The sequence below is a fragment of the Procambarus clarkii genome, chromosome 91 (assembly GCF_040958095.1).
Source record: "Procambarus clarkii isolate CNS0578487 chromosome 91, FALCON_Pclarkii_2.0, whole genome shotgun sequence".
Lineage (NCBI taxonomy): Eukaryota > Metazoa > Arthropoda > Malacostraca > Decapoda > Cambaridae > Procambarus > Procambarus clarkii.
Window position 1 is genome coordinate 4,313,486 of NC_091240.1, and position 16,383 is coordinate 4,329,868.

At 45.6% G+C, this 16,383-nt stretch overlaps 1 protein-coding gene across 2 annotated transcripts in view; it reads left to right on the plus strand.

Annotated features, from left to right (window-relative positions):
* LOC123773937 (uncharacterized) overlaps positions 1-16,383 on the plus strand; it is a 106,139-nt gene that overhangs the window by 81,428 nt on the left and 8,328 nt on the right. For both annotated transcript variants that reach the window (XM_045767921.2, XM_045767922.2), the window contains exons 4-5: positions 12,016-12,153; positions 14,401-14,498. In XM_045767921.2, coding sequence (XP_045623877.1) covers positions 12,016-12,153; positions 14,401-14,498 — 236 coding nt within the window. The remainder of the gene's footprint in view (positions 1-12,015; positions 12,154-14,400; positions 14,499-16,383) is intronic.

Here is a 16,383-nt window from a genome sequence, read left to right on the forward strand (position 1 = left end):
GAGTCCATACCTAGTTAAACACAAGACAAAGTTAGAGAAGATTCAGCGGTATGCCACCAGGCTCGTCCCGGAACTGAGAGGATTGAGCTACGAGGAAAGGCTAAAGGAGCTGAACCTCACATCCCTGGAAAACAGAAGAGTAAGGGGAGACATGATAACCACCTACAAAATTCTCAGGGGAATTGACAGGGTGGACAAAGATGAGCCACAGGGTGGACACAGATGAGCCACAGAGACGTTAGAAAGAATTTTTTCAGTGTCAGAGTAGTTAATAAATGGAATGCACTAGGAAGTGATGTGGTGGAGGCTGACTCCATACACAGTTTCAAATGTAGATATGATAGAGCCCAATAGGCTCAGGAATCTGTACACTAGTTGATTGACAGTTGAGAGGCGGGACCAAAGAGCCAGAGCTCAATCCCCGCAAGCACAATTAGGCGAGTACTGGGGTAGTGGCCCCAACACACGTAGTACAAACTCCTGGCCAGTGTTTCTCCACCACGTAGTACAAACTCCTGGCCAGTGTTTCTCCACCACGTAGTACAAACTCCTGGCCAGTGTTTCTCCACCACGTAGTACAAACTCCTGGCCAGTGTTTCTCCACCACGTAGTACAAACTCCTGGCCAGTGTTTCTCCACCACGTAGTACAAACTCCTGGCCAGTGTTTCTCCACCACTTTTGTAATTTCTTTTTGTTTTCTATTTTTGCGGTTGAGTGTGAAAGTGGAGAGTGGAGCAGGAGACGCAGCTGGGAAGGTGGAGGTGGACGGGCGAGGAACATTATGAGAACGTTCAAATCCCGGGATCCCTTCACGTTCAATAAACCCTTGAACTATATGTTTAACACATCCCTAACCCGGTCCATGGAGGACAGAAGGAAATGTATATATGCTGGTTAGCATTGTAAATGTGTGGCCACGTCTGTGGTAGAAAATAATAATAATAATAAAGTCCCCTGAGTACTGCTCGGTCCTCGCTTCCCCCTTCAGAGCAGGCGAGATTTCTGAAAATTGAAGGAATACACAAAACACGAAAACCAAAACATATGACATAGCATCAATATTACCTCTGCTGAGGACATTGCAACACTACAAGCAGATATTAATAAAGTTTTCGACGGGGCATAAGAAAATAACGTGATGTTTAACAGTGATAAATTCCAGGTACTCAGGTACGGTAAAATGAGGATCTTGAACATAATACAGGGTACAAAACACAATCAAATCTGCCCATAGTAGGAAAACAGCAGATAGTTTTCAGACTATCAAATTAGATAGTTTTCTTCAAGGAGTGCCGGACCAACCGGGCTGTGGTGGGTATGTGGGCCTGCGGGCCGCTCCAAGCAACAGCCTGGTGGACCAAACTCTCACAAGTCAAGCCTGACCTCGGGCCGGGCTTGGGGAGTAGAAGAACTCCCAGAACCCCATCAACCAGGTATCTCCTCTGCGCTGCACCCTCTCTCCTGTGCGTCACTAAATATTGGTACGTTCTGGCGGTCCGTCACAGCATTTTGGTACTTTCTAACGGTCTGTCGCTACAAATTGGTACTTTGAACCAAATAGTTACTATACGTACTATAGTAACTATAGTCACGGTATATAAGTTCATTTTAGAAGGCTGGGCTGCTTCGTGCCGAGGTCTGTCACGGTGTCCAGGGGAGGGAGAGGAAGAGGGGGAGGTGGGGGTGAAAGGGAGGGAGTGGAGGATGGGGGAGGGGGTGATCAAATGGAGTGGGAGGTCTCTCCTGACGTCCTCCCCCTTCACATTACAACATTGCAGTAATTTCGACCATACATCACGGAAAACAAATTTGGAGTGTGCTTTGAATGCTGCTCTCCGACGTCTGCCTCATGTCTCACCTCACGTGTCTGTGAGAGGAAGGGTCTCACCTCACGGGGGTTTCTGAGGAGGTCACCTCATGTCACTGGGGGAGGGGTAGTATGCCTGTGAAAGGGGGGGGGTTGTCACAATTTGCACAATCGCTCAATCATCTCAAGATAACCACCTTAGGTATGCCAGAACTCTCAGTATAAAACCCAAATTTGGAGACACGAGGCTTAACAGAGCTGGCGAGTGAGTGATTAGATCGACAGGTTTGGAGACCAGTTCGGGTTCACGTGGCTGACAGAGGTCAGCTAGAGCAGGAGGAGGAGGTCGAACAGGTTAAGGAGGAGCAAGAGTACCATCTTGAGGGGGGTAGTTTCGGGGATCAATGCCCTCACGCAACCCGTTCTCTGTCCTGCCCTCCACCCCCCCTCACCCCAACCATGAATTCCGCTCAGAAATAACGCTCAGGAGTCATATTTCCTATAGGCGTCATATTTTGAAACTTCAGGGCGATTTGAGCAAAATCTGATCAATCGACGGTTTTCACTAATTTGCATATGTTCGGTATAAAAAGTCGTAATTTAAAACTCTACCTTCGCCAGGTAGAGAAGACCGCCTCAGCAACCGACCAAACATGTTCGGTCCCTCTCACAACCTGTCTTAGGAATCACAGCCTGGTTGATCACACAGTCTTTGGAGGGGTTTTATCAAGGTTTCTCAAGAATACAAAGAAGAGTGTGTTGAAAAGCCTTTGGGCCTGTAAAGTTTAGAATTTTATAATAATAATGATATAAAAAATACATATATTTGGTACATGATACAGTGGAGAATCTGTAGGCAATAAATGTACAATACATAACGTAAAGATAATTTGGAGTTTTATTGACAATTGAGTTTTAGACATTTGTTAATTGTTGATGAGATTTAGAAAATGGTTGACAACAATTTTATGATATTTAGAAGCGGCAGATTTCAGCGACAGTAGAGATAGCATATTTAATGCTCAGGAAACCAAAAGACAGGCGGGACTGTAGGATGAGGAAATGCGAGTACAGAAATGGGTAGATAATTAGGTATTTCTCAGTTTTTCAATTAAAGTGGTTCAGAGATGTACAGTTTTGTATCACTTGGGAGGTCATTCTGCAGTTTAGGACCCTTAATTAAGGGCGATATCATTGCCCTCACCCCCTGCTATCACCTCCCTCACCCCCCTGCTATCACCGCCCCCACCCCCTGCTATCACCGCCCTCACCCCCTGCTATCACCACCCCCACCCCCCTGCTATCACCGCCCTCACCCCCTGCTATCACCACCCCCACCCCCCTGCTATCACCGGCAGCAGCCTCCTGCCATGGTTCTTGTGATGGGGTTATTCCGCCTCCGTGTCTTTTCTATAATGACAATAAATACAAATGTCAATTCATTAGTTTTTTATTTTGTGTAGAAGTGTGACGCGCCAAGTTTAGGCTGTTGGGTGAAAGTTGGGTGGAGTGGACCATGTCGAATGTCAACACGCAAAGGAAAAGTCGAGTGATTGTCGTGGTATTTGACACCCGTGTTGTTTATGCTATTGACTCCAACCCCCCCAACCCCCTCTCCTCGTTGCCCCCCCACCTCCTCTTCCCTTTGCTGGCCCCTCCCCGCCCCCCGTAATTGCTCTCTGCCCCTCAGCAGCCAAAACACGGCTGACTATGACTATGGAAGGAAGCCGTTGTAGAGGTCCCTGGCGATGGCGGCGACGCGGCCACCTCGCCCCGGCATCAACTGCCAGTAGAGAGGTGACGCGAAAGCCGAGACTGTTGTAACGTTAGAGTCCGGCGGCTGGTGTTAGTGGAGGTGGTCACCCTGTGCCTCTCTGCCACTCCCCGCACCCTTGGGTGACTCGTCTCTCACCGATACACGTGACACTGCAGCCATCCCGGAAAGCGACGGTGTAGGCTACTGGCGTGTCACGAGTGCTACGGGCCTCCAGGCGTTACTTGGACCATTCAGCAACACCAAGTAACTTTCACTTGATTTCGAACACGTGACCTTAGCAGCACATACCTGAGGCGCGCACCCTGGCGCCCCCTGCCCTCGGGCTATCCATCCCGGCCTGGGTGATCCACCCTCTATAGTTTTTTGTTGAGTTGGACAGTAGTCGAGCGACGGTCTCGCTTCATGCAGGTCAACGTTCATCCCCCGACCGTCCAAGTGGTTGGGCGCCATTCCTTCCCCTCCCCTCCCATTCCAAATCCTTATCCTGATTGATTGATAAAGATTAAGCCACCTAAGAGGTAGCACGGGCATGAATAGCCCGTAAAAACCTTATCCTGACCTCTTCCCAGTGCTATATACTCGTAAGGCCTTGGCGCTTTCCCCTGATAGTTCCCTCCCCCTTGGAAAGTCTTCAGAAAATTAAAAACGCTGTTAAAAACTGATACTGGTGGCGGAGGAGAGGCTGTTTACTGTGTTCTACTGCTTCCGTGTGGTGGAAGAGGCGTGTCATAGATAGTGACACAAGGTGGGGGTAGATAGATTGCTAGTGGAAGGGAGGCGCTGATAAAACTGGTGTGGGAGAGATGGAATAGGCGAGTCTGGAGCCACGGCGTACTTGCATATAATATTGCATCAGGGAAATGAAATACACAACCAACATTTGCCTGTTGAGAAACCAACTTTCCCTCTCGGTCAATCTTTGACGATCAGTTCTTGTTTTTTTTTGGTAATAATTGTTAACACTGGCGCCACTGATGGAGCAAGTGTGTTAGTAAGACAATAGGCAAACAATCGCATCACCTTGTCATCTCTGTGGAATGACGCTGGTGATTAAGGGGGAGGCAGAAAACATTGGCCGCTGGAGTGAAAGTTTAACAGCTAAAGGATTAATGTTACTCATAGCCGAATGAGGCCGGTTCACGAGAAAGTATTTCGGTTATTTTTGGTGTACGAGAAACTTAGAGATAAGATGAACGGTCGCAATAGAACTGTGGGAGGGTGGGTTAGGCTTCCCACACACCTGGTGGGTGGGTTAGGCTTCCCACACACCTGGTGGGTGGGTTAGGCTTCCACACACCTGGTGGGTGGGTTAGGCTTCCCACACACCTGGTGGGTGGGTTGGGCTTCCACACACCTGGTGAGTGGGTTAGGCTTCCACACACCTGGTGAGTGGGTTAGGCTTCCACACACCTGGTGGGTGGGTTAGGCTTCCACACACCTGGTGGGTGGGGGTTAGGCTTCCACACACCTGGTGGGTGTGTTAAGCACGGCTTCCACATACTAGGACGAAACAAACCCCCCAAAAAATACATTTGTAACAAAATTGATGAATAGTACACGAACTTTGGTCATAAAAACACAATTTTATTTCAAGCAGTGGTTTTTTTTTGAGATTCAAATTTATAATTTTGTGAGCCTTAGGCTCAGCACAGTAAATCTTTGAATACATTGAACGGGTTATAGTGACTTTTTTCCAGCAGAGATGCTTGTGAACTCTCGTTTTCTTACCCAGTAGACTGCACCTACATGGGATACCTTACCTTGAAGGTAAGAGTATAAACCTTGAAGGTAAGGGATGGCAAGAGTAAAATTACACGATGTTCCTACACAGAGGCTGAACATGCAGCATGTTAAGGGGGGCATCTATATTCAGGGCGCTAAGTAGTTTTTTAAGGCAATTAAAGTGAGGTTTTGTAATGAGTTGTAAATGTAACACATCCTTAGCCAATATGTTGTAAATATAGACTAAATATAGTGGTTTAACGATGACATGTGAGAGATATCTTGTACTTACGTAATATTAATAAACTCGGATATAAAATAATAATATACAAATATTTAGTGCGGTTATATCATGTCATCAGCAGCTAGAATAAGATAATAGACTATAATAATGTTTGCCAAGAGTGTGTAAGGAATATTTTTAATACTATAGATTTGTATGAATATTTTGCTGGCTAAAATGAGTAATATCTTAGCCTAATACATTATTGATGTAACACATTTAGTGTTGGTAAACTATATGATGTCTTGTGAAGTAGGGTGGTAAATGGTAAGAAAAGGTTATAGTGAGGTGATGTTAGAACCATATATACGTAGCCTAGCTACGTAGATATGGCTACGTATATATATAGCTACACATGTATGACAGCACCACTCCTGCGCCAGGTAAGTTACGGGCTCACCATAGCCCGTGCTACTTGAAACTTTTTGTTCCTAGTAGCTGACTCTAAAACATCATTGTCAGCGTCTCCTATTTCAAGTGGTGTTGCTTGAGGGGCGGGGAGTGGGTGCATGTTTGTGGAGGCGTGGGGCGGGGAGGGGGGGTCACGGGGTGTTTTATTGACGAGGGAGTGACGGGTGTTGGAGGGGAGGTGGGGGGGGGGGGGAAATTGTGGTCACGTTGTGTTGGTTTAGATGTTGAGAGTAACTGATGGTTGTCATATGGTGAGGTGTTAGAAAGTGGACTGATTGAGAGAGACTTGTCAGGCTTTCACCCTATTGTGTACACACACACACACACACACACACACACACACACACACACACACACACACACACACACACACATACACACACACTGTGTGTGTATGGTAGGGTAACAGTAGGGGCCCTGACGGCTGAGTGGACAGCGCTCGATTTTCGTAGTCCTAGGGTCTGGGGATCGATCTCCGGCCGAGGCGGAAACAAATAGGCAGAGTTTCTTTCACCATGATGTCCCTGTTACCTATTAGTAAATAGTTACCTGGGAGTTAGACAGCTGCTACGGGCTGCTCCTGGAGGTGTGCAACAAAAAGTTGGCCTGGTCGAGGACCGGGCCGCGGGGATGCTAAGCTCCGAAATAACCTACCAGAGGACCCAAAAACAGAACAATACGTCACTTTCGCCAGCCGCTTCCATTAACTAGTACGACAATTTTTAGCCTTAATTTTGGACGCATACGATCAAAATGCGACGTTCTTTTATAAGATGACAGGTTACCTTACCTTGAGGTGCTTCCGGGGCTTAGTGTCCCCGCGGCCCGGTCGTCGACCAGGCCTCCTGGTTGGACCAGGTTGCTCAACCTGCTAACAGGAGACGAAAGGTTCCTCTGTGTTGGGATCAATCATACTTCCATTCCTCTACCTAGTATAAGAAGATACCATTCTTCTCTCCTCTACCTGTCTTGGTTACCGTACTCTCACTGGTTCTTTCTTTATAGCGCTCTCTCCAGTGCTGTTAATAGCGCTCTCTCCAGTGGTGTTAATAGCGCTCAATCTCCGTTGGTTGCGCTCTCGCTCCAGTCTGCCCCTCCCTCCCTCCAGAAAGTGAAGAGCAGCCATCAGGTGCGGAAAATACCGTTATGTGGTCTAAAACTTCTCAAGGCGACGCAGAAAACTGTAATAAAAATTAGAGTACAACTTTCCCAGCGTTTGTGTAGACGGCGCAGACACGAAGTGGATCAATTGTTTTGCTTTTTACGTGGCACAGTGCCATTGTTGTGCCGTTGGTGATGGTGGTTGGCGAGTGAAAACATCAGGTTTAGACGCGAGAGAATTGGAGACGGGGGGAAGAGGGGGGGTTATATTGTGCTGGAAATGTGGCTAATTCTTATTTGGGAAGGTTGTGGTGGTGGTATTGTTGGGGTCTATTGTTGGGGTTGGGGTCTACCTGGCACATCCCATCCTTCCTACATCCTACACCCATCCTTCCTACATCCTACACCCATCCTTCCTACATCCTACACCCATCCTTCCTACATCCTACCTACACCCTACACCCATCCAGTGGGCGGCGTGCATGAAGGAAAACAGGAGGCAAACTTGGAGATATCTGGTTAGTACATTCCTCTGAATGAAACACATTACTGGAATATTTGTGATAGTTATCTATAAATTCGTAATTTTCTTTTAAATTCCACCCTTTCTTCTTTCTTTATTATGCACCCCATACCCATCCCGTGGGCGGTGGTGTAAAGGATTACAGAGGCACATAATAGGTTCAGGAACTGCCACCATATTCACTACACATTCTTGTTCACATTTTCTGAGTGCTTTATGCGTGGCTTGGTTTAGGCTACGGCCAGTAACTGGCCGAGTGACCACGCGGCCACAACCTGGCCGAGTGACCACGCGGCCACAACCTGGCCGAGTGACCACGCGGCCACAACCTGGCCGAGTGACCACGCGGCCACAACCTGGCCGAGTGACCACGCGGCCACAACCTGGCCGAGTGACCACGCGGCCATAACCTGGCCGAGTGACCACGCGGCCACAACCTGGCCGAGTGACCACGCGGCCACAACCTGGCCGAGTGACCACGCGGCCACAACCTGGCCGAGTGACCACGCGGCCACAACCTGGCCGAGTGACCACGCGGCCACAACCTGGCCGAGTGACCACGCGGCCACAACCTGGCCGAGTGACCACGCGGCCACAACCTGGCCGAGTGACCACGCGGCCACAACCTGGCCGAGTGACCACGCGGCCACAACCTGGCCGAGTGACCACGCGGCCACAACCTGGCCATTTCTCTTGATTTGCCACTTCGTAAAATGTCAACCTTTTAGCCCAATCAAAAGCCTAAATGTGCAGCTGTTTTCCCTAACCTCGATTCACTTTCTCAATCTTTGGCGGGTTTTGTTGGCATTAAACAGTTTATGAACTCCGAAGCAAAAGTGTATATCACTAGAGGTCACACATGGCGATGCGCCTAACCTACCAGAGGACCCAAAACAGAAAACGGGACAGTATGTCGTCGCTTTCGTGTGTCGCATACATTTTCAGGTACGACAATTTTTGCCCGTAGAGTATACGTCAAAATGCGACGTGCTATTACGGAAGACGGGGGGAGGGGGGTGATTAGGGGGTATGGTCATTCCGTACACGAGACGATTCGACGAAGCTCGTTTTCTGTTAATTAAACCGTATACATATTGTTAGGCTAGGATGTATTAGCTTAGATGAGGCTGTATTTAGCTCGGCTTGGTTAGTTTGGATTAAGTTAGGTTAGGTTATGTAAGGTTCAAAAATCCGTTGGCGAATCGTCTTGTGCACGATATGACTTGTATCATGTACTCACCTAACCTAATTGTACTCACCTAATTGTGCTTGCGGGGGTTAAGCTCTGGCTCTTTGGACCCGCCTCTCAACCGTCAATCAACAGGTGAGGGGTAACCCCTGTGGTTAGGCATCGGGGGGGGGGGGGGAGAGGGAAGGAAACTGTAAGGGGAAAGCGCCAAGCCCTTAAGGCTATATAGCACTTTGAAAGGGGTCAGGATAAGGATTAGGGATGGGACGGGGGGGGGGGATGGAATGGTGCCCAACCACTTATGGACGGTCGGGGATTGAACGCTGACCTGCATGATTGATTGATGAAGATTAAGCCACCCAAGAGGTGGCACGGGCATGAATAGCCCGTAAATGGTGGCCCTTTTGAGGGCCACCATTTACCAGTATCAAAAGATGATACTGGAGATCTGTGGAGGCGCAACTGCACCCTGCGTGACGGGAGATGTCTCCCGGACCAAATGGTGACCAAATGGTGACCAAATGGTGACCAAATGGTCGACCTGCATGAAACGAGACCGTTGCTGTATACCGTCCAGCCCAAGTGGATGGCATCTTGGTGGGGATGGGAGAGGGGGGGGGGGTGGAATTTAGACGCAATTGTCAAATGGGGGAATTGAGCTGAGGTTAGCTTAGTGTAGGGTCCACTACTTCCGCCTCCCTTCACCCCCTCCTTCCCCCCTTCTACCCTATTCACCTACGCTCATCAGACCCGCGCCGCCGCCGACTTTCGTCATCAATGACGTCCTGGAACTCTCAACACGTCTATTTCAGCACGATGGTGACTGGCGCTACTCAGGTCTCAGGTCCGACGCTGGCAGGCGAAGTGAACAGCTGCAGGAGAACTTTGACTATGGATTTCAATATTTATGGAATTTGGGGAGAAAGTGACGACTTGGCATCGTCTGTTTTTGGACGCATTCCTGAGGTGTTGGTCAGTATTACCATGTCCCTCCCCTGAGAACACCTACAGTGTTACCATGCCCCTCCCCTGAGAACACCTAGTTATACCATACCTCTTTTTGCTGTAGAGATATGAAGAATGAATGTATCGTATCATCTTCCTTGCGCGTATAACCCCCTGCAGCCCGTTCTCACACTTGACATACGTCAAAGGTAAGCTGGAAGCGTAAAAACTTGGGTGAACAGCTTAACATGCGCGCGTATTAAGATGCGTGTGTTCATTAGTATGAGGTAGCGTCAGCATTGCGATGCTGGTGATTTCACTAAACGGTCACAATTTTTACATCGTTGAGTCGATTGCTTAAAGGACATATGGTTATCTTGAGATGATTTCGCGCTTTAGTGTCCCTGCGGCCCGGTCCTCGACCAGGCCTCCACCCCCCAGGAAGCAGCCCGTGACAGCTGACTAACACCCAGGTACCTATTTACTGCTAGGTAACGGGGCATCAGAGTGAAAGAAACTCTGCCAATCGTTTCTCGCCGGCGCCCGGGATCGAACCCGGGACCACAGGATGACGCGTCCAGTGTTCTGTCCGTTCAGCTACCGGCTCCTAGGTGCATAAAGTGAGAGGACAGGTGTGTGGTGGAGGGTGACACATGCCTTATTAGTGGCTTACCTTACACGGGAAAGGTAAGCCTTCCTCACAACCCCTAGCAGCCTAGCGACGGCAACCTTCCTCATAAGGCTGAAAATAATTAATCAAAAGAAAACACTAAGCCTGGAAGACTATTCTATGCACTTTCTTACAAGCGCTCGTCAACTTTTCCTACCGTCGGCTTTCTTATAAACGCCTCGGCTTTAGGAGTTTACTCCAATTATCGTCCTGATGATCGCGCTTACAATCCCAGGATTAGACGATTTTGTTGCGTGGTCTGTGAGTAATAAGTTCAAAGATACTGTATACGTCCGCCCGGAATTTACCTGAGGGGGGGGGGGGCCCTTATGTAAATTCCGTATTTTAAAAAATACGGTAATTTTTTTTTGGTTGGGACCTTTAACAAGCCGCCGGCTTCCTGTTCTCGTCGAGATCACTAGTATTAAAGATCCTCTCCCCTATTTGCCCTGATGACATTTTCGGGTTGTATTTTAAATCTCAAGAGAGTTTTGGCGTTTACGGCTTTGGCGGGTAGGCGGTTCCGTGGGTTTATAACCCTATGGGTGAAGAAGCACCCATATAAACCTATGGATGGAATTGCAGGGACTGTTTATTTTTTGTAAATAATGCAACCTCGTGTTTAGATATTACCTATTGTGACGATCGTCAATAGTCACGAATTAGTATGTACTTACTTTTTAGACAGTAGTATGCTGACTAGTAAGGAATTCTTGAAAAAAAATGAAGCAAAAAAAAACTTAAATATTTCTAGACAAAGTATAGCACATACATGTACTATATTAGGCCTCAGATATCGCGTATTAAGCCTAGGAAGATTAGATTAGTTTAGTTTATCAAAGCAACACAAGTAATAAATAGATTTCCAGTTTATCCAATTCAATAGTGCCGATTTCAACGATTTAATTTCGTTGTTCGTCAGTATATATACTATGGTCTTCATCGTTACTGTAAGTATATACTACCAAAACAGGAGGATGGGCCGTGATAATGACATTAATCGAGAGTGCAATGTAGATAGGCATTTAGAATGACTATCTTGGAATGTAACAGGTTCAACATTCTAGCTGAAATAATATAAATTTACCACACAAGTAAAAAAAAAAATTAGGCGTGTCATATTTATCACTGAACGGAGCACATTATAAGATTTACCGTTGTGTAGCTCAAGGTTTTTAGCAATATAATTTATACTTTAATCTCATTTAGTATTAAAATTTAGTGTTAAGTGTTTTTCCTGCCCGAAACGCTTTGCGTAATAGTGGCTTTAGGCATTGTATGTACTAGCTCTATTTATAACTCCATCAACTTTTTGTATCTCACCTTGTATGTATGTACTTTACCTGAATAAACATTTGTATTTGTACTTTGTATTTGTATTGAAATTGAATTGAAATTAAAATAAGTTTATTGAGGTAAAATACACACAAAGGGATGAGGTAGCTCAAGCTATTCTCACCCCGTTCAGTACATCGTGTTAATACATACATATACACACATCACAAGCAATAAACATATTTCCAAACATTCTGAGAGATAAACATCTACATTTCCTATTGTATTTGTATGGTTTTTCTTCCTTCCAGACATGGCTCGTTCGATGATCGCCCTCTTCATCGTCTCCTTTTTCTTCGTCTTCGTGGCCTTCTGGACGGGCGTGGCCGGCTGCTGGCGACGGTCTCCGGGGAATATTGCTTCCACCGCTATCCTCATGCTGCTGGCCTGTCAGTATATGCCAACCTTACACTGTGCTGCTTCTCCTCCTACTCTGTGCACACAGCTAGATATACTTGGTTCATTAAAATTATGGAGGTAGTTTACTGTGCACCCAATATTCATCCTGTGGGGAGTAGTTTACTGTGCACCCTATATTCATCCTGTGGGGAGTAGTTTACTGTGAACCCAATATTCATCCTGTGGGGGAGTAGTTTACTGTGCACCCTATATTCATCCTGTGGGGAGTAGTTTACTGTGAACCCAATATTCATCCTGTGGGGGAGTAGTTTACTGTGCACCCTATATTCATCTTGTGGGGAGTAGTTTACTGTGCACCCTATACTCATCGTGTGGGGAGTAGTTTACTGTGCACCCTATATTCATCGTGTGGGGAGTAGTTTACTGTGCACCCTATATTCATCATGTGGGTAATAGTTTACTGTGCACCCTATATTCATCTTGTGGGTAGTAGTTTACTGTGCACCCTATATTCATCTTGTGGGTAGTAGTTTACTGTGCACCCTATATTCATCTTGTGGGTAGTAGTTTACTGTGCACCCTATATTCATCTTGTGGGTAGTAGTTTACTGTGCACCCTATATTCATCCTGTGGGTAATAGTTTGTGTACCCCATTACTCATCCTGTGGGCAATAGTTTCATTGTGAACCCCATACTCATTCTGTGGGTAATAGTTTTTTCATCCCATACTCATTCTGCGAGTAATAGTTTATTGTGCACCCCATACTCGCCTGTGGGTAATAGTGTATATTGCACCCTATACTCATCCTGTGGGTAATAGTCTATTGTGCACCCCATACTCATCATGTGGGTAACAGTCTATATTGCATCCCATACTCATCCTGTGGGTAATAGTCTATTGTGCACCCCATACTCATCATGTGGGTAACAGTCTATATTGCATCCCATACTCATCCTGTGGGTTGTGGCAGAGAAAATCACTGTATATCATGAACAGCTGACAAGTATGGTAAAGTGCATTACTGAATTGAGTTTACTTTCTGTTTTGAAGATATTAAGATTTCAAACATTGGAAAAAATGCACATTTACGTATTTGTGAATTTTGCATAGAGATTTACACCATGTCGGGAGACATTTACAACCGTGAGGAGCCGGTCGGCTGAGCGGACAGCACACTGGACTTGTGATCCTGTGGTCCTGGGTTCGATCCCGGGCGCCGGTGAGAAACAATGGGCAGAGTTTCTTTCACCCTATGCCCCTGTTACCTAGCAGTAAAATAGGTACCTGGGTGTTAGTCAGCTGTCACGGGCTGCTTCCTGGGGGTGGAGGCCTGGTCGAGGACCGGGCCGCAGGGACACTAAAGCCTCGAAATCATCTCAAGATAACCTCAAGAAGATGTCTTTTAGACTCTTTTGAGTGCTTTGTCAAGGTCTGAGTATGTAGTTAGGATGAGACTTGCATTGTTTTTTGTTTTTATTTATATATACAGTACATACAAGAGTTCTTACATTCTTGCACAGCCACTATCACACATAGCATTTTGGGTGAATCCTTAATCCTAATTTTCACACACACATCCCCAGGAAGCAGCCCATAGCAGCTGTCTTAACTCCCAGGTACCTATTTACTAATAGGTGAACAGGGACATCAGGGTGAAAGAAGTTCTACCCATTTGTTTCCGCCTCTGCCGGGGATCGAATCCGAAACCTTAGGACTACGAACCCCGAGTACTGTCCACTCAGCCGTCTGGCCCCATGACTAATGGGGCCAATGTCAGTCATTGTATTGCAAATCTCGTCCTAATCACACACTCAGACCTTGACAAAGCACTCAGGAGAGTGCGAAAGACTTGGTGTAAGTCTTTACATCAAATTTACAAATACACAAGTGTGGGTTTTTATCCTATGTTATTATGTCTGGTGGGAAGATATTCTCATTACTGTACTGTACTTATTTCAAACATTCATGTACAGTACTGCACAGAATTTGTCAAGGCAATAAGTTTTAAATAATACTATAAAAATAAGACAAGTCAGGTAATTGATTTAAAAATTTAATGACAGGAAACAAAAATAATGAACTGAATCATTATTCTGATAACAGATTTAATGACAGAAACTTATCCATCACATTAAATTAACAAACTCCAAGTACAGTTAGTGTATAAAACATGCAGCTGTTAAAATGCTGAAAGAGATATAGTCCATAAATCTTTATTGGGTTACTGAGGCTGTTGTACCGTATGTGTGAGCTGAAGTTATTCTTGTGTTGCAGGTCTCTTCTCAGCTGGAGGCATGGGACTATGGCACGGTGTGGAGTACTACGAGGAGGAGAAGCTCAAGACTGAGCCCTGGAAGGCTTCATGGGATAAGGTAACATTATGTCTCATGAATGCTCATCTCCTTTGTACACATGAGTTTCACAAGTACAAACTGAAGAAAAATATATACAGATGTAGTATAGAAAAATGTAATATAAAATAAATTGAAAAGTTAGAGATAATCTGAGGAACATCAGTGGCATTAAGATGAAAGATTGGTAGATTGGTAGTGAATGATAATGTCTGGAAGGTGTGGGAGTAGAACTCAAGAAACTGTAATATTAAGAAGTGTGTGATAAGATATGGTCATGTGAAATAAATGGGTATTGGCTGGGGTGATGAAGGGTATCAGTGTACTTAAGGGCAAGAAGGTAAGTCAAAGGCCATGATAAGTAGACAAGGTGGACGAGTGCAAGAAATTGTGAATAGAGTTGAGCAACATTTATACATGCCTGTGGGTTGAGAAGAACCCACAGGTATAAGAAGTGGTGGTGGTGAGCAAGGTTCAGGGAGGACAGATTTATATTCTTGTCAGTGACAAATCACGAGTATCACTGTACATTAGCCAAGGAAATTATATGAATGAATTGTTTAGTGTATTGCATAGAAATTTTCTGATTCTGTTAGGAGTGAAAAGTAGTGGGAATGGACAGGTGTCACCTTGAATAGCTTTAATCAATTTTATCACTTTTGCAATACAGTATTATGTCTTTGGACAAATACAACTTCCTCCAACTACATCCATGTGAGTCAGCTATATTGTCCTTCTCTCTACTGTATAGAAATACAGTACTAATCTTGTACTTGGCAGTCATTTTGTATCCACATTTCTTTATTTATTATCTGAAGCTAAGAGCCTTACACACTTTCATAGATTAGAATTAATTTTGCACTGACCCATCAACACACAGGTAGGGGAATTGGCCTGCATTAAACAACAGGGAAAGAAGACTCTTGCAATTGATTTATTCTGAGCAACAATTCTATAATAGTCCTTAAAATGTTGGAAACATTCAGTATGGGAAGGGGAGGCAGGGGGGAAGGACTCTTCATTCTCCCAAATTTAGATAATTGCTTTTTAGGCCAGTATGATTTTGTTTTTAACCTTAAAACCTGAATTGTGTCCAAGTAGATTTGCATGTACTGTAGCCTATGTGAGTTGGCTGTAAAGATTCCATTTTTTATTATAATTTTGTATCATGGCACATTCTGCACTTCGTTATGTAAGATACTGTGTTGAAATACTATTTAGATCAGTATTCCTCTTTAAGAGGTCTAATAAAGTGAATTTTTGAAGCCTTGCACATAACCCTATTTTTCCCACATAGAGTAAACTTTGTTCTTTGCAAAAATCACTGCACAGTTTTCTTGTATATACACCTGCAGATCTTGGGTTGGCTGTGCATGGCACACCATTTAAAATTTGAAACCTGTCCAACTATTCACCCTTAAAGAATATTTTTTTTTCTGTGGGACACCCCTTCGGTTCCCTGGAGCTATTGGACTGATATATGCTATATTAGTCTGGAGCATCAGTCAACTGGAGTTCAGCTTACTGGGGACCACGAGCCAGAACCTGGCCCCCTCAGAGAGGCAACGAGAGCAATGGTTTATAGAAACCCCCATGTGGTTGGGGGCATTCCATGTCTACCATCGATCGGGGTTAGGCACCCAGAAAGGTAGGCATGACAAAACAAACCCCACTTGGTAAAAAATTGCTACCGAAAACCGAACAGAGACAGAACTTCCCCCCCAAAACATAAGGAAACAAGGAAACGTCAGTCATCGCTGCTGCTTGTTCATGGAGCCTTCCCCTTCCCGAAAAGTAGAGGGGGGAGCCCTGGACCCCTCGTGCTGGCTACCCACACCTCCAGTTTGTTGGCTGATGCACTCTGGGGCAGTCATCATCATCTTCCTGCCAATTGTGGTGTGGTGGT